The sequence below is a fragment of the Gavialis gangeticus genome, unplaced genomic scaffold, assembly GCF_001723915.1.
Source record: "Gavialis gangeticus isolate Ggan-Ray unplaced genomic scaffold, GavGan_comp1, whole genome shotgun sequence".
Classification (NCBI taxonomy): domain Eukaryota; kingdom Metazoa; phylum Chordata; order Crocodylia; family Gavialidae; genus Gavialis; species Gavialis gangeticus.
Window position 1 is genome coordinate 9,671,074 of NW_017729030.1, and position 19,170 is coordinate 9,690,243.

The 19,170-nt window shown below is 43.1% G+C and overlaps 1 protein-coding gene across 3 annotated transcripts in view; it reads left to right on the forward strand.

Annotated features, from left to right (window-relative positions):
* Window positions 1-19,170, forward strand: part of NPNT (nephronectin) — a 93,930-nt gene that overhangs the window by 6,406 nt on the left and 68,354 nt on the right. For 2 of the 3 annotated variants that reach the window (XM_019521929.1, XM_019521931.1), the window contains exon 3: window positions 7,179-7,229. The exons of the other annotated variant lie outside the window; for it this stretch is intronic. In XM_019521929.1, the coding sequence (XP_019377474.1) occupies window positions 7,179-7,229 (51 nt within the window). The remainder of the gene's footprint in view (window positions 1-7,178; window positions 7,230-19,170) is intronic. 3 annotated transcript variants of the gene reach the window in all.

Below are 19,170 nucleotides of genomic sequence, written 5' to 3' on the forward strand. Positions count from 1 at the left end.
AAGATGCCGAGCTCTTTTGAAATTCTGGCAAATCATTTTGGTTCTGAGAGAGAGAATGAGCGAGAGAGAGGGAGAGAGAGGTGTGGGAGAAATCTGGCTTTGAATCTGGGTGTTGAGCCCTTTAGAAAATTCCAGCCTATGTTTCATGGTGGGAGGTTAAACTAAATGAAAGCAAATCATTCTGGTACTGGCAGCTAAATTGCAAACCTGCCGTTAACGATCCCCTTTAGGGAGGTAGTTTTTCAATATGAGAGATTAGGCTGGCACAGGAAGAGGCATTCCTGGCCTCACTGGGAACCTTAAGAGTGTTTACTGTATAGAGAGAAACGATTGAAAAGCTTCCAAAAATGCAAGTGTGCAAATGATTCTCCCACTCCCACTCTCGTCAAAGGTGAAACTCCCAGTGAGAATGGAATCTGGCCTGGCCCTGGCAATGGCCAGCCACAATATGTGTAGGTCTTCCTCCACTAACCGTGTCTTATCTTTGCTATTTCTCAGTCATGCTTTACTGGAACTAATTTTAATTTGCAATGTCACAAATGCCACCTGTGCCATTTCAGCTGTGTATAATAGTAAAAAAATAACTTGTCTCCCATTAGCAAGGAGATGTAGACCTATGATTATACTCCCAAACCTTCCTTTCAAGACTGGCTAGTATTTTTGGGGATGTTATCCAAATAGAAATAATTCAGAGAGCTGTAAAGCATCTTGGGATGTTTCCCCTGAGGTTTCATAAGCAGCAGTTTATGAACACCAAGACCAAATTCACGCAAGACAGCTAAAACAGGAATAAGGCTCTGGCATAAAGCCAGATTTCCAAGAGTGCTGAATAACTGCAGCTCCAGATGAGTCCATTGGGATCTGGGGCTGCTCAGCACACTGCAAATCCAGCCATGTCTATTTAACAACCTAATTAAGATTTAGTAATATTCTCTTTGCACTATAACCATATGATATAATGGAGGATCAAACAATGTTTCTGGAATTCATGGTTTCGTACGTCAATTTGGGTTCTAGATTAAACTTAACGTACAAAGCTAACTTGGAAACAACTGAATTTGTTAAAGCCAATATAATTTTTAATTAGTAGTTTTCACTAGGTCAAGCACTGCTAACAGTAACAGCACTCAGACATTATGGGTACTGAGGATCTGACCCTGCAAACTACTACACAGGTAGACCTTGCATTTGCAGAGTCCCATTGATTTCAGTGGATCTCTGTCGCTGTGTACACACAGGAATTGGTCCGTACTGAATAAACTGCAGTACTGGGGCCCTGGTTTGGTTTTCAGATCACTTAAAAGTTGCTAAAATTCCCAAACTGAAATAATTCTGTACATTTCCAATCTTGCAACCCTTATTTATGTGACATTCATGCAGCAATCTCAGCCCATATGGTGAGCCACATGAAATATTCCCTTTTTTGAGGAAGCCCGTAAGTATTATCATATTTGTTACAAGTGCAATATATGGATGCTTGAAAATATGCAACTGTTTTGGGTTTTTACACAATACTTATTGCTGTGGTGTCCGAGTGCTGCACAGAACTGAAGCCCAGAAAAAAAATGTTTTCTCTCACTCTCCTTCTCCAGAGCAGTCCATGACTTTTTATGTGAAGTATTTTGTTTAGAGCAAGGATGTTCACAAAAAAAGTAAAGCAGTGTAAAGGAAACCCTATATGTGCATAATACTTTGTTTTCCTGTTGGGAAGGCAACCACCTCTGGAACTCTGAACTTTTTGTTTCATCTAAAGCCACCTCAAGGGTTTTAAGCGTTTAGGTAGGGATGGGAAAGATTGGGAGGCTGGGGGGAGTAAATACTGTCTCAGTCTCCTAACGCACCTATGTCTGTATGCACGTATGCGTGCCCCTTCCACCTAGAAAGGCTCCTGGAGAGCTAATGAAGCATAAACACAGCATGAACTGTTCAGCCCCCACTTCTGGAATGGTAAATGGCTGGAAAGAGGGAGATTGCAAAGGCTGCAACAGCTAAGGAGAACCCTTCATAGTTAGTGGACTGGAGAGGCAGCAAGTCCCAATGGTCTTTAGCTCTTCTTGGTCCTAGGATAAGGCCTACTCCTTTGTCGGAATTTTTCTGGGAAAGCTGTCTTGAGGTAGTTGTTTTCTTGCTAGGACTGATTTCCCTATATGTTTTGTAGGAGAGGGAAACAGGCTTTTGCTCCTTCATGCCTCTGTTAGGCTTGATGCCGCTGTGAATTGGCCAAGCTCCATTGACATCAATGGGACTATGCTCATTTACTGCAGCCAAGGTTCTGTCCTGTTATTATTAAAAATCAGCAATGCTGTGTTTTAGCCAGTTATATCACATGCATACAATGCATGCATTTGTTACTTGATTCTGAAGACCGTTATACTGGAGTTGGCAAAGCAGACAGCTAAGTGTTTTCACGCGTGGTCTTATAATATGGATGATATGGCCAGTAAGACTCTGTTTATTTTTCAGCATGAGAGAAACAGTTCTGTCTCTACCATCTAATAATGCAGTGTCATTGGTTTTGAGGCATTTTAGTTTCTACTAATCCCTCTCAGCTCTAAGCAGGGTTCCTCATTGTGGTGAGGTATTCTTTCTTTGATCTATTAGCCTTTTAGACAGAATTATTCATTTCTACATTGCTAGATTTAGATTGCAAACATTTCTGTAATTCTTTTGGTGGCCAGTGAAGATGATTTCCATAGGTCCATGTATCTCTTATCCAAGATTTACCTTTTTTGTGGACTTTTCTGCATGCTGATTTATAAGCTTATTTATGTAGGTAATCTACCCTAAGCATATCAGTATCTGTTTTATTGATGTGTAAGCTGTGATATAACAGCTAGGATACAGGGCCAGATCCAAATGAATTTTTTAGGCCCCTAAACAGAACTTGGGTGAAGTTTAGGCACCTAAGTATCAAAAAGCAATCCAGATTGACATTGGGGCCAACAGGTACAAAAGCACCAGGGCCCATAGATTCATTCATTCAGCACCTCCATTTTGTCTTGAAAAGGTCCAAGGCATCTCAGCTTAGGTTGTTATACATACACAAAAACAATCCAGGTTGGCCACCTGGACAGCTAAATCCTACCAAAGTGCTCTTGTGATCCAGATAGGTTCTGGAAGTGATATCCATCTAAATCTCTGATTCCTTAGGTGGCTAAGAGCCCTCTTTGCCACTGTTTGACATTGCCAGCATGCATACATTTCATTGCAAAAGGAAGAGGAGGAGGAAGAGGAGGTGAAAGCTACTTTGGCTCCATAGTCCAGTGGTTAGAGCATGCACTCAAAAATGCGAAACCTGGGTTCTAAGTCTTCCCCAGTCTGAGAGGAGTCAAATCCACATCTCCCAGGTTCCACCAGGTTGTTAGCTATTCTGAGTGTGGGTCCCCTTTCCTCCTGGACCACCTGACAGGCAGGCGTGCAAGACTCTTTGTGTCAGAAGAAGAGTGCAAGACAAAAGTATGACTTGAAAGTGAGGAGGACCTTCCTATGGGATTGGGGAGTCCTGGGTTCTGGTTTTTACTTCCAGAACTGTTTATGCATTTTATATTAGGCAGCCACTAGTTTAAAAAAGAAGTAAGCTGGGCAGCAGGAATTAGAATCCATGTCTTCATGGCATCTGCTCTCTGACCGCATGAATCTTGCATTCTTTGCCATTCAGTGCTCCAAGCTTCAACAGGAGAGAGGGAAGAGGGAGCCTCTCCTCCCTTCACAAAAGCCAGTAGCCCACATCATACAAAAAAAGCGAGGGTCCTCTCTTGGGACCTGGAGGTTTGAACTGTTGAGACTGAAGAGGGCTTAGAACTGCCTCCTTGGGTGAATTCTCTAACCCAGTGATTTTCAACCAGGGTAAGACAGCACCCTGGGGTGTCTTGAGACCCTTTTAAATGTGTCCTGGGGTGCCGCAAAATATTCTCTCTGTTAGGTGTGCAGAAAAATTAATCCAGAGATTCCAAATAGGAATCTATAGTGTCCAAAACTTCCTGACCTTTTGTTGTTTTTCTGAGTTCTTTGCAACAGGAGGATTACACTATCATTTTTCCGCAGCCAAAAATGAATGAAAGCTAAGAGCTGACGTTTTCTGAGGAGTGCCTTGAGTCTAATAAGATTGAGAACCACTAGAATATTGGGGAAAAGATGGGCGTGCTGTACTTCATGCTGATGCCAGTGCCTTGAGCAGGGAGGTGAACTCTGGGTACCCTGGAAGTTGAGATGACAAAGGCATGTGTAATGTTCAGCTCTGACTCAGGTGACTTAACTTGATCAGGAACAGGAGTTCAGGGACACCTCTGGGCCTCTCATTTCCTATTGACCAACTGTAGGCACCTCCTTGTTCAGCAGCTAGGTATTCTGGATCATCTTATTCACTGAATAGGGATCCTAGGCACCTAACTTTTCTGATATGAACCAGTCTCTTGGGGCAAGGAGCCTATATTTTAACGACATTGTGACACATAAGTGGAGGTGCCTATAAAGTCGATCTGGATCTGGTCTTTCAATGTTTTAAGTAAGTAAGTAAGTAAGTTTTTCTGAGAATAAAAGATTTTAAAGTATAGATAAAAATGCAACTGTATTTTTAAAGCACAGCCATAATACAGCTATGGAAAAAGAACGTTCATTCTGAGTGCAATTTGGACAACTCCTTTGCTAGGGACAGTGGCAAGAGCAAACCTTTTGGTAACCTATTGTCAAGTATGTGCAAATTGGAAGGTTGTATCCCCAGCTGCTGTAAGTTGTTGTAGTTCTACTGCCAGATCCTCTCTTGTCATTAAGTGGTATAGCTCCTTGAAATCAGTGGAGCTCTGCTGATTTACTCCCTCTGATGATTTGGCCATTTGTGTTTATATAATTAATATCATTAGACAGAAAGACAGATATGACATATAGGAGGTGTTTAACTGAAACAGAATCCTCCTGCAGATTTTTTTTTTTTAAAGAAAATCTATTACCATCAACATCCAGCAATGTAGCTCTTCTCAGACATTAAGGAAATCTATCTGGTATAGCCTTTATGGAGAAGAATGAGCCATGACCTATTCTAATCATTTTTCCCTAACAAGGTATAAGAGCAGCTTTCAAAGAGAGCGTAACCACTAGACGTCAGTGTGCTAATTTCCTTCCATCTTTCACTGAAGCCATTGCGATTACAGGTTAATGTTACAGCACCAGGGCAGTCAAGGAATTAAACAGTTCAATATTCACTGCATTAGTGAAAAAGGATTAGTTAAAAAAATCACTGCACAAACCAGCGTTGGTAATGTATAATTAAAAACATTTAAAACCTGACACGTTACCTTTTACTAGGTTTAGCTAAATGTATATTATCAAAGGGGTTTTTTAGATGACATATTTAGCAGGGTGTGGGGCTTACATAAGCATACCTGGAGGATGCTATAAATGCAGCTGTAACCAATTGCTTTGCTGGAGGTTTTGCATGCTACTGCCTTTCACAACATCTGTGAAGAAGCTGAATGGTAGGTGCTGCTGCTCCTGTCATTATAAGATAAAATAATATGAGATAAAATGTGTTTCTACACTATTAACAAAACCAGGGGTTTATACTCTCATTGCTAGTTGAGAGGTGTTTTGTGTAGCTCTCATCAATGCTGGTGAGAGTTACCCATATAAATCTCACATATGGATGAGAGAATTGGCCTCAAGTTGTTTAAAATTCCTTTCTTGGACATAACAATACTTTAAATGGAAATGCAGTTCTGTATAGTCAAACATGCACCACTCAGAACTAAAAATAAATCCATAATTTGTGTCACTTATGAGCCTTTGAAATACAGGCTTGAGGGATATTGGCCTACTTATAGAGACACCATCACGTTCGCAAGGAGCTTGACCATTAACTGTAATGGCTGCAGAATTGGGGCCTAATTTAATACGTTAGATTTGCTAAGCACCTTGTATTTATAAGCCCCATACCTACTTTTTGTAGAGTGACACATATATTTGCACATTTTAAAATATTCTGGAAGGAACAGATACTTATATAGAACTGCATAACTGTTTTCATGTTGCTTTGCAAGACGATCATGAAGTGTTATTTTTATTCAATTATTTTTTCAGCTTGTAAGCATGTTTGCATATAAAATGTTGTAAGTGATGTTGAAGAAACAGTATCCTTCTCCTTTCACATTACACCCAAGGATTTTGTAATCTAGCCTTTCCCAAAAGATGCATTTATAATGTATTTAGAATTTTCCTTTGTAGCATTTGAACACTGACAGCTTCTGGATTCTCCGAGTCTGTCCCAAAGCTCCTTGAAGTCAATAGGAAACCTTCCTTTGACTTCACTGGGCTTTGAAAAAAGTCCTTAAGGACTACTTCCTTTCTAATTTTACACTGATTTATATCAGTGCTAGTGAAGTTATCCTGAATCTCATAAACTTTCATATCATGTTAAGAGTAGAAAACAAAGAAAAGAGAGCTTCAGTCATCAAAGTAAAATCATATAACAAAATAATCTGAGCTATTTAATCTTTTATTTTATTGGCAAACATATTTTTTTAAATTTCGGCATACAACTTGGATCTCGTTTGCATCCTGATTAGCTATGGTTGGTTATTGGGCTTAATATGGTAGTACAAGTAGATAAGATGTGCAATCATTAGTTGTAGATTAGATGTTACTCAAAATTCATATGCTGTAAAAATGGTCAACATCTTTATTTGTCACAGGTGGTCAGATGCTTAAAATACATATAATTTTAATTATATAAAAGTTAGCATCCGTTAGCTATGTGAAAGAAGCAGGATTAAAAAATAAATCTACATGAATTCATTTATATTTATGGGAATGGATACTGCTTCTTTAAGAAAACTTCCACGTTGATGAAACCTGTAATAGGATAGCTTACAACTGGATGAGGGGGCTATTCTACATTTCTAGTTTTAATTTACGGACTGATTGAATAAGAATAGCATAACATCATTATGTTCAGTCACTCTTATACCTCAGACTGTATTTCTTAACTTTCCTAATTAAATAATGACATAAGCTATTTCCATTTCTAAATGTGTCCCAGATTTTTTTTTTATTTCAGAAAAACTCTGAATGTTGAATGTGTGTATGTCTCCGGGAATGTAACAAGTTCCTAAAATCCCAAGCCAAGTCCATCCTCCTTACGGGACAAAAAAAGCTGGAATTTCTTTTTTTGGACATTTGTTTTGCAGCTTTCTACGTCTTAAGGCAGAGAATAGCCAGGCTGAGGTGCCAGCTCAAAGGTTAGCTGAACATATTTCTTGAAATAATTTTGCCAAGCCTATGACTTGGAGGCATGGCCTCTAAATTGTAAATTCACACGAGAATTACACAAATAAACTTTAAAAGGAGGTGTTCGTGTATTAACATGGGGGTGGCTGGGATGAAATTTGTGGACTTATACCAGTCTTAAATACAAATCTAATGGTGGATATAAGTTTGGCATTCAAATAATCATGTGCTCTTCATCTTTCCAGGCTTTAAGCAATGTTTTTCCTGTCTGACAATCTTACACACTTTCAATACCACACGTAAAAGCTGAGGAATCCAAGGGGTTTGATTCTGTTCTCAGTTTCATCACTGAATTAAGAATAATATAATGGAGATTAGTGGGTGTTACGTTGATGAAGATGAGATCAGAATTTTGTCCAAATTTTCTAGAGCTACCAAGTGTGATTATATTTGAACTAACATGCTCTAACAGTCATAATTTTATATTCAGTGATTATTTGATCTATAAGGTGATTCAGCCAACCACATCTGAAAAACAGACATTTGAGATGGGAAAGAGACTTTCCTTAAGATACTGTATTGCCGTGAAGCGACTTAAAGCCACTTAATATCTAAAGCTGAAGATTTACAAAAAAAAATAAAAAAAATAAGCTCTTCTTTTTTTTCCAGGGAAAAATTCCAATGTTGTTTGTTCATTTTGGGATAGCATGTACACTCACACTTAAATCATTCTATTAAGTTTTTAAGTTCCATTGATTCCAGTTAGGATTTAGGAATATGTTTAGACTTCAGAGATATCAAAAATATGGCCTGTGGGGCTCCTAGAGGGGAAATGGCTTCATTAACTTTCATGGTTTCCTGATGCTACTTGCCCTGCCTAAGATCTCCGTAGTTTGGATCCTAATCTCAAGGAGCCCTGTGGTCCAGATCTGGCCCAGAAGGGGCAAACAAGTTTGACACCCCAGGTTTAGGGTTATGCACACGTGCTTTGCTGAAAAGGGAGGCATTTCTGAACTGGGGTCTAAATAGGTATGCACATTTTAGAGCCCCATCACACAATAGTTATTTCCAAATGTAGAGCTCCCCACTAATAGTCCTTTTGTTTGCTGTTTATTAACTTGATGCACAATTACCAAATTTGTAAGTGCAAACTGTGTAGGTGGATAATGGACTCTACTGGATTTGCAGATGAAGTGCATGTGTATGCAAGATTATAGGCCCCTTAAAAATGTGTGTACTTTAATGTTGTCAGAGGGTATCATTAATGCTATATGTAAGTGCAAATGGTGTTTGAAATAAGAATCAGCCTTTAGATGGTAGCATTATATAAAATGATGAAATCTTTGCTGCTTCAGATGATCACTGAAGCTAAATTATTGCAAGTGAAGCTGGTATAAGGTGTTTGACAGCATCTTTAAAACATTTTGCAGGTAGGAATGTTTTGCATATCAAGCTGTCTCTAAATTAACGTCCAGTTGTCACAATTAAGATTTCTGAAAAATGTATATAAAATTTTTAAGTCTGTTTCTAACCCTATTGTTCAGCAAATAACGTTATACAATAACAGTGCTTTTTACACACCATTCTGTAATATGTATGCTTGTGACTGTATATTGAAAGTGTATTTCTTGATAGGACATAGGTTTTTATCAACTAATAATCATTGGGTGCATCTACAGCTTTACTGCGGAGTTGACTAATTAGCTTCGCAATAAAATGTCACCATCTACATGTGCAGTGCTGTTAGGACAGAGTAAATTAACTAACTCTGCCATAGGATGGTACTGCCAGACACTACTACTAGGCTATGGTGGAGTTTTTTACTCTGCAGCAATGCGCATGTAGAAGCTGATGGGGCCGGCTGAGGCACCATGGTACTTCTGTGCAGGGGCTGCCTGCTGGCTAGCCCTACACTGAATCACTGGTGTGCCCCAGGCAGATTCTCCTCAGCACATTTTGCTGAGTCAGAGCAGCCCTGGGCTGGCTGACCCTTGGGGCCCCCTGCCAGCTGGGGCTCTTGCAACCTGGCTCAACATGCTGCAGTCCTGGTGCATGTGTAAACAATACAACTGGGAGCAATAAACTCTGATGCAAACTACTCTAAAGTTTATTCAGTTGCATTATTTTCCCATGTGGACACACCCATTGGACACGTTTACATGTGTGGGGGACTCTGCAGTTGTTACTTAATTAAGTGTTTAACCAAGTACTAAATGACTGTGCAGTAACCAGCATTAATGCACAGTCCCATCGCCACATGGTTATTTTTAGATTCTACTGCGCAGTAGTGTCACTGTCACGGTTCGTGCCCGGCAACACTACAGCACTATAGAAATGAGCAATGGCGCAGTAGTATCTTGTGTAGACACGCCCATTGTGTAGTAAGTTAAGCATTTCATCTACCTTTGGACAATAATCCAAAGTTGAAGTTTTGAATAGGCCCATTTCATAAGGTAGATAAAATCTCAGAGGTTAGCTAGGTGAACATTTCTGTGAATAAAGCAAATAGTTAAAATTGTATTGAATTTGTGAAAATAATGTGTTGTTACTTGCCCCTGTAGATGTAACAGCTAACGGGATTTGTATGGGAACATACTCGTTTACCCAGTGTGTGTGTCTGGATAAAGAAGTCCGGCATTACAGGACATAGGGAATAGGCCCATACAGAGAGTCAGAAGCATGGAGAATTCTGTAGAACAGTGAATCTCAACCAGGGTGTTAGGGCACTCAGAGGTTTCACAAGATCCTCTGAAGGGTGGCATGAGGTATGAAGAGATAAGCCAGGTGCACTGAGGTAGGCAGATAAGTGCAGGCTCAGGTTAAATCCCTGCCTCGCCTTTTCCCCCATCACCGCTGCTGTTCCCACCTGCAAGGAAGTAAGCATTGTAATAAATCATTTTTTGAAATGGGTTGCTACTCAGTTCACAAGATTTGTGGAGGGGTGCTTTGAGTCTATTAAGACAGAGGTTCCCAACCAGCAGGCTGTGGTCTGGTACTGGGCTGTGAAGAGTTGGCTGCTGGGTCATGGCACAAGCTATAACCACTGTGAGCAACAATTCTGTGCCCGGCCATGCCCACACCATGCTGATTGACTGGACAAGAATGTCTTTGCTTGGCCAATGACTGTGACTTTAGCTTTTGAAATTGGATCATGGTAACTGTGGCTATTCATAGATTCATAGGTTGTTAGGGGCTGGAAGGAAATAGATCATCGGGTCCAGTCCCCCTGCACTAGGCAGGAAACAACAACTGGTGTCAACTGACCTCAGCGAGGTGACTGTCCAGTCTCCTTTTGAAGATTCCCAGGGTAGGTGACTGCACCACCTCTGGAGGGAGTTTATTCCACAGTCTGGACACCCTGACTGTGAAACAGTTTTTCCTGGAATTGAGCCTGAAGCGGCCTTCCAGGAGTTTGTATCCATTGCTCCTGGTCTTCCCTAGGGGTGCCTGGGTGATAAGGTGTTCACCAAGTTCTTGATCTACTCCTCTGATGTAGCAGTAAGCTGCTACCAAGTCCCCTCTCAGTCTTCTGTTCTGTAGGCTGAAGAGGCCTAGGTCCCTCAGCCTCTCCTCATACGGCTTGTCTTGCAAGTCCCTGATTATATGGGTGGCTCTTCTCTGGACCCTCTGAAGTTTTTCCATGTCCTTGATGAAGTGCGGCACCCAGAACTGGATGCAGTACTCCAGCTGTGGTCTCACTAGTGTGGAGTACAGTGGGAGTATCACTTCCTTAGTTTTGCATGAGGTGCATGAGTTAATGCATGCCAGCATGTTGTTTGCCCTGCTGGCCATAGCATCGCACCGCCGGCTCATGTTCATGCAATGGTCGGTTGCTACCTTTAGGTAGTTTTCTGCTGTGGTGCGAGTTCAGTTGTCGCCACTGAGCCTGTAGGTATGTTGGGGATTGTTTGCCCCCAGATGGAGCACGTTACACTTCTGAGTGGTGAACTTCATCTGTTTCTGATTCACCGAACTCTCCAGCCTGTCCAGGTCTGCCTGTATCTTCTGGCATGACCACGCTCCCCTATAACTTGGTGTCGTCCGCAAACTTAGCCAGCGAGCTTTTCGCCCCCACATCCAAATCATTGATATATATGTTGAAAAGCACCAGTCCAAGCACGAACCCCCTGAGGGACATCACTGGCCACTTCTCGCCAGGATGACACAGATCCGTTCATGAGAACTCTCTGGATCCTACCATGCAGCCAGTTTTCCACCCACTGAACTGTTGAGCAGTTAAGCCCACAATCTTCCAATTTTTCCATAAGGATATCGTGGCATACTAGATCAAAAGCCTTTTGGAAGTCTAGGTATATAATGTCAACCTTCTCTTCTGTGTCCAGGTGGCAAGAGACCTGTTCGTAGAAGGAGATGAGATTGGTAAGACAAGACCTACCCATGATGAATCCATGCTGGCTGTCATTAGAATGTTACCCTCAGTGAGCGTATCGCACATAGATTCTTTAATGAGTTTTTCCAGGATTTTCCCTGCGATGGAGGTTAGGCTGATTGGCCTATAGTTGCCTGGGTCCTTCTTCTTCCCCTTCTTGAAGATGGGCACAATGTTGGCCCTCTTCCAATCCTTAGGGATCTCTCCTGTGTGCCATGATTTCTGAAAGAGCTTTGCCAGGGATTCCGCAATGACCTCATCCAGCTCCATCAGCACTCCCACGTGGAGTCCATCTGGTCCTGCTGACTTATAAATGTCTAGCTTTTCTAGTTGGTTGTGTACCAGCTCAGCATCCACAGTGGGAAGGCTATCATTCCTACCGTGCCCCTGTGATTCTTATCTCACTTGTCTTTCCCCTTGGTCCAGTGAAATACCGAAGCAAAGTGGGCATTCAGGAGTTCAGTTTTTTCCTGAGTGTCCATTACCAGCTGTCCCGAGGTGTTAAGCAGGGATCCCATGCTTCCGTTTATTTTCTTCTGCTCCCTGCATACCCAAAGAAATACTTCTTGTTGTCCTGGACTCCCTTGGCTAACTTAAACTCAGTCACCACCTTAGCTTTCCTAATCAATTCCCTATAAGTACGGACCACTGTTGTATAGTCCTCCTTGAGGACTGTCCCTAGCTTCCACTGTGTGTATGCCTCTTTTTTCTTTTTCAAGAGGACCACAATGTCTCTATTGAGCCAGGAGGGCTTGCCAGCCCTTCTGCTACCTTTCCTCTTCATGGGAATGGTTTTCTTCTGTGCTTCAAGGATTGTGTCCTTGAGGAATGACTACTCTTCGTGCACCCCATTCGCTTTCCATCCCTGGTCCCACATCACCTCCCCTATTAATGCCCTGAGCCTGCTGAAGTCCACATTTTTGAAGTCCAGGACTTCAATCCTGCTAGTTGATTTGTCAACCTGGTGGCAGACAATGAACCTGATGAGCTCATGGTCACTGTCACCCAAGCTACCCTCAGTGTTCAAGCCACACACCAGATCATCTCCTTTGGCCAAGACCAAGTCTAAGAGAGGGTTATCTCTGGTTGGCCCTTGAACTTCCTGGGTCAGAAAGAGCTCCTTGATTACAGTTAAGAAGCTACATGACCAATCCGACCTAGCTGAGTGTTCCTCCCAATATATGTCCAGGTAATTGAAGTTGCCTATCACAACCAAGTCCCTTGCACACGCGGCCTCTGTTAGTTCTTGAGAGAACTCCAGATCAAGCTCCTTCCCTTGGTTTGGTGTCCTGTAGTAAACGCCCACAGTTAGGTCTCTCTCACCTTGCTCCCCCCTTGAAGCTTGACCCAGAGGGTTTCAAACTGCTTATCTTTGGAGCAAATGTCAGCCTCCAGAGACGTGTACTGTTCTCTCACATAGAGAGCTACCCCCCCCCGCTTTTTCTCCCTGCTCCGTCCCTTCTGTGCATTGTGTAGCCCTATATGGCTACAGTCCAATCATGTGAGGAGTCCCACCAAGTTTCCATGATCCCTACCAGGTCATATTGTTCACTAGAGAGCAGGAGGGATAGCTCTTTCTGCTTGTTCCCCATGCTCCTGGCATTGGTGTACAGACAGCTGAGGCCCCCAGCTGACACCCTCGATTTCCTGAGATACTGTGGGAGAACTGTTTGGTTAGCATTTTTAAAAACAGTTATCTTAGTGTCCCATGTAGGAGCTTTTCTGTGTGCCAGTCACCAGGTATGCTCCACTTGGAGTTTCCCCGACCCCAGGAAAGTCAGTTTAAAGCCCTGTCCAGTAGATCAGCCATCCTGGCTGAGAACAGGGGCTTACCTCTCCACGTGAGGTGGATGTCGTCTTGTCCCAGGAGTCCTCTCTCCCTGAAGTGTGCGCTGTGGTCGAAGAAACCGAAGCCCTCACGGTAGCACCATTGTTGGATGCGTCTGCTTATTTCTTTCATACAGTCTTCCCTCTTGGGTCTGTGGCCTGCAACAGGGAGCATGGAAGAAAAAACTACTTGAGCCCCCAGTCCCTGGAGCCCAGCCCCCAGATCCTTCCATATCAAATGTAACAGCTAAGAGATGATCAAGCAAACTTCAATGGATTGTTTTTTTGGAAATAGTGCTTCTCTGAAAAAGGGGCAACAAAGTTCTGAATGACAGAGAGGAGAACTGCCTCTGATCCTTGCACCCCGCCATCCCCATGTAAAATTTAAATTTAAAAATGTAAATTAGATTGTTTCTATACCTGGTCCACCAAAATTCTTTGAGTGAGTTTGCTTGTCTGCAGTATAACAAAGGTTGGGAATCACTGTATTAAGGGGTGCCATGAGTCTGAAAAGGTTGCAAACTGTTGTTATAGAGGAGCTAAAAAATAGGAAGAAGCTTTGGTTCTGTATTCTGAAGTGAACAGGCATCCAGGAAGGATTTCTGAGTCTGAGTAACATGTTACCTTCTGACAGGTGCATGAGTTAGCAGCTGCATTTGGTTAAACTGAATTTTAAAGAGCTGGGATTTAGACAGACCATAAATGAGGGATTTAAATTACTCACGAAGAGAGGATGAAAGCAGAGCAATTTTGGCAGATGATTAAAACAGTTTGTTTCAGATACAGGTAGTCTTAGAAATATTTCCAAACTTGGAAGGAGGAAAACAAGTGAGCTCAAGTTCATGTTGAATGCTTAAATTCTAAAGGCTAAGGCACATTTGGGATTTGAGTTGTGAAGGCAGAAACAGCAGATGGAGGTTTGCATGAGGACGTACTCATCAATGGAATGTATTCTAGACGGAATATGTGAACAACTTTATATGTAAGATGACAAGAGCAAAAGTGACAAATGGGGCAAAACAGGGAAGAGGAATATACGTTTGTGTATACTCTGTACAGAAGAGATACTCAAGGATAAATTAAGCTAGATGATAGCTAGACATTTTGGAGAAACAGCTAACAATTGCACAGAAGGCGACACTTTTTTGCACGGGGTGGGGAATTATTTTGGGTAGAGGGCCACTTAATGAGGTTTGGTGAGCTTTCAAGGGCCACATGGGTAGCCCCGCCTCTTGAGAGTTGTCCCGCCCCCGATTGCCTTCTTGGGACTGCAAGCGCCACCCCTAACCCTGACCTCTGCCACCAGAAGTCCCTCCCCTTGCCCCCCCAGAAATACTCCTTTGGGGGGGGGGCAGGTTGCCATCTTAGAATCAGAAAAAAAGCAAATCATACACTAAAAGTCAAATACCTACTATAACATATTTTAATTTTATTACCAAAAAATAGTTTTGTCATCATTTGCATGATTTGTGTTTGTATATAGAAGCGATTGCATAATAACTCAAAATAGATTCTTAGTCTTGTCTATTGTGTGGTAATGTGTGGTTGGAGGTGTGTGTATGGTGGGGTGTGTATGTTGGCTGTGTATATGCTGGAGTGTATGTGTGTGGGGGGTTGTGAGGGGGTGTGGCTGTGAGTGTGGGAGGCATAGGATATGTTGTTGGTTGTATACATGGGGAGTTGGAGTAGTGTGGGTGTGTGGCATTTGTGGGGTGTGAGGGAGAGTGGGGGGGGTCAGGGGACCCCCTCACCTCCCTTAGTGCAGCAGCAGCAGGTGGGGGTGCTCGTGCCTGGCGCAGATGCTGGTGCCCAGCAGCACATGGCTCCAGCTAACGCTGCACACCACAACAAAGAGTTCAGCCCAGCCAGGCCACCTCCATTGCTAGTGCTCCCCACCATGCGTGCACTTGTGAGCCCCTGCACTTGTGAACCACTGGAGAGAAGCTCCATGCACTGGAGCTGGCTGCCTGTACCTCTCCCTGCTGCACAGGTCCCGGGAGTCCGCTGGAAGTGGAGGGGAACCCTGGCCCCTGCTTCCCTGTGGACTCCCAGCATCCCTGCCTGCTGCTGCCGCTGCTGCTGCTTGCTGGGGAAGTGCACAACAAGAGAAGTGTGGGGGGGGGTTCCCACTTCCCCCTCACCTTCCCTCGCACCCACGCTGTGCCCACCTGAGTTCTGCACTGCTGCCTTCCCCCTGGGTGCAGGCTCTATGTGTTGCCAGCTCCCCATGCTCTGTGCTCCTGCCCAGCTGCAGCTCCTGCCACTTCCCCTGTCCCCACCACTTCACTACCTGCTGCCCAGAGCAAGTGGGATGCCGGGGGAAAGCGAGCAAGCCCCCCAGTGGCTGCATCAGCAGCTGTGCCCAGTGCCTCGCTGTCACCCTCGTGGGTGAAAGGGCTGAGCTGGGTAGAATTAGTTGGTGGGCGCTGCAGGCCAAATGAAAGTGCCAGGTGGGCCAGATCTAGCCCACAGTCTGTATTTTCCCTGCCCCTGCTTTAGCAGAACATTCCAGAATTTTCACTGCCAGTCAGAAAGTAAGAAGAGCAAGTACCTAGAATAAACCCTGTGTTCCTGTCCAACAAACCTTGCCAAGTGATTAATCATTATGTTATTGGAGTCCAAAAGGCTGTGTGCAGTGAGAAAGACAGTAACAACTGAGTTCAGACCAGACCAGATTGTTGACATTTTAAGATGCATCATTTAGTCAAGAGGAAGTTTCATGAATTATATTTGAAAAAAAAGTTTTCTCATAACAAAATAAGTGAGCAAGTAAAACATGAAGATCTATGTGTGCTATTTATTGCTTGACTTTTTAAAAATAGTAGTTAACAATATTTTAAAATAGATACTCTTGCCTTTCTGGACAAACGAATGTTGAAAATGCTCAAGGTAAGGGTGACAGCTCAAAAGATCTGTCCCATGAGGTCCTGGGCATCCTTACCTGCCTGGGAATTAAGTAATATCACCAGCACCACCTCACATCTGGATTAATATTAAAATACTCAGCCATTCATCTTATTTTTACCAGTTGAATTTAGTGGAGAACTAAAGGGTGCGTACATATGTACTAAGTCGACTTACAATAATGCAAGTTAACTAAGGCAACTTAACTAAGTTGACTTAAGCCATATTGAAGCGTGCACACCCACACAGCTCCTTGATATGATGGAAGCCATCTTGTGAGCTAAATTAGCTTAACTAATGCTACTCAAAATAATACACCTCAAAGGTGTATTATCTTGTGCCGCATTTAAATCAACTCTGCTGCACATACATGTGTATGCTCGACAGTTAAGTTGACTTTAGAAAGTTAAGTTGGCTAACTGTCGGAAAATTAGTATGTGGTGCACCCCCACAAATAGGAATGTGTTTACTTGGGTACACTGCTACTTGTCCCCAGGGAATGCCCATGCCACATGTGCTCTAGCATGTGGCACATTACCCCGAGTGGGGTAGGGGAGGCTGGGGCCAGCAACTGTGCTGGCACCAGCAGCCTTACCTGGGGTCCTGGGGTCTTCCAGGAGCTGCAGCCATGGTGATCCTGCATCAGAGAGCCTGGCTGGCAGGGAGAGTACAGCTCTGGCTGGCCAGTTTCCAGTTTTGGGCAGCGTGCACTGCCACCACCTGCACTGCCCTGCTTTTTTTAGGTCTGGGTTTTTTTGATGCTGGGATCTCCCAGGGTCAGCCCTCCCCCCTGTACTGCAAAGTAGCAGCACAAGGAATGCCTACATGTGCAGCATGTGTGGCACCACAGATCAGTCTGTGGCAGCACATACCACATGTCAGCTTTCATCTGGATGCGTCCATAGTGACCATTTGATAGCTAATAAATTACTATGGTTTTCTTGTTCCAGTTCACATTTGGACTGAATCTTGTTCTGGAGGGTCCCTAAAATAGGGTAGGCATATGATTGAGTAAAAGATTCAGTGACAGCCGTTTGCAGCTTTTCTAATGTAAATCACAAAGTCCATGGAGGTGGAGCTTGGCTATTATTTAATAGGGATATAATAGGCTCCCTATAGTCTCCACCACAATCTTCAGATGTGAAAATAAGTAGTTCTGTTAACCTGATTGCCTAAAGGGCATGCAATACCAAAAAGTTATTACTTACATTTGAATCGCTTCTTTATTGGAAATGAAGGACTAGCGTTCTGCAGATGATTCAGAATTTTGTTTTCCATGTGTGGTATTCCCTTGTTAGAATTACAATATGCTCAGCTGTTCGTGAAGACTAGATTAGATATTTAGATGCTTGTCAAGGATAGGTGTTATAAGGTCTGGGTCCTCTTTGACCTGGCATCCTTCTAGTAGGTGATGTCAGACTGGGGAACACTGCTACTCCCTTACTCAGCTGCCTGTCGATGTCATATTCTTTCCCCCTCGAGTTTAGTTCTTCTTTTATGCTCACCTGCCATGACTTTGATCTTATGCAAGTTAGGAAGTTGATCCCAATGGGGCAACTAGACTCAGGTCTGCTGAGGGGGTGTTATCTTTGTGGGGCTCCACCTCCCCTCCATCCCACCCTTACCTCATCCAGTACACTCCACAGCACTCAGCACCAGGGGCACATCCACTTCCTTCTGGAGCACGGATACTGGTCACCCCAGCAGGGCTATTAAATATTATTGCAACGTTCAACTAGCTTCTGTAACATCACTTTTCACTAGTTCAGAACATGATCACCATCACTCAGTATATAGGTGTCCTTTCATCTATCTGTTATATGAGTATTATTTCCTCTGTGCAGTTATTTTGACAGTCTTGTCACCTTGAGAATCAATTAAGCAGACATACGGTGTCCTCAGAAGGAATTCCCTCTCTGTTCTTTTATCAATGCCCTTGTCAATAAGTCTGAGAGGGACTAAAACAAAAATAAATACCTTTAAGCTTACTCATGCCCCCAGGGGAAAAAAAAAGAATCCCCTTGATGGCTCCACTAAAATAATCCTGGAAATAATAGAAAAATGAATTTTGGAAGTAAAATGCCCACTTACAGTTGGTTCATGACCACAGGCCACGTACTACTTGCCTTTTTGAGCTTCCCTCTTCTCCAGGCACTCTGGTCACAGTGTTCCAGTGCTGGTCCGTGGCTCAGTGGGTGGTCCTTCAACCACTGTCACTGATTGTCACAGACCTTCTCTGGTGAGAGGTCCAGCCAGAGAGACTTTCAGCATTTTCCCTCCTGGGATGCTGCTCACTGTCCCCTGGCTGCCCCTTGCTGAGGCTGGAGGTAGTGTCCTGGATCAGTCCACCACCAATGGAGAGAGAGCAATGGCTCTGGAAGCATCCCATGGAGCAGTTTGTTGTGGGCATTCCTCACTTCACCTGAGGTAAGTTTTAAATGGGTCACTCATGAGTTTTCTCTGCCCCCAGAGCCTCTCCATCCACAAATGCTACACTTTTAATGAAAGGGACTAGGCAATGGCTGTTACTCATGTTGAAAAAAATGTCTCCTTTTCAGAATATGTATCTCCCCTAGAAGCTAGTTTAATGTGACTAAAAAAATGACTAGCTTGCATAAGTCTACCATATAATATCATGTACATTTTTATTGCTCAGGTGCTTTGTGAAATCACTGTGAAAACCTGTTGACACTTAGCTGAGAAAACTTAGGACAGCTGAATCAGTCTATTTTGCAATGTAAATGAACCCTTCACTAACTGATTAACAGTATAACTGAAAATAGTCACAACAGCTACTACCCCTTTTAACTTGGTAGAAGATTAATATAATT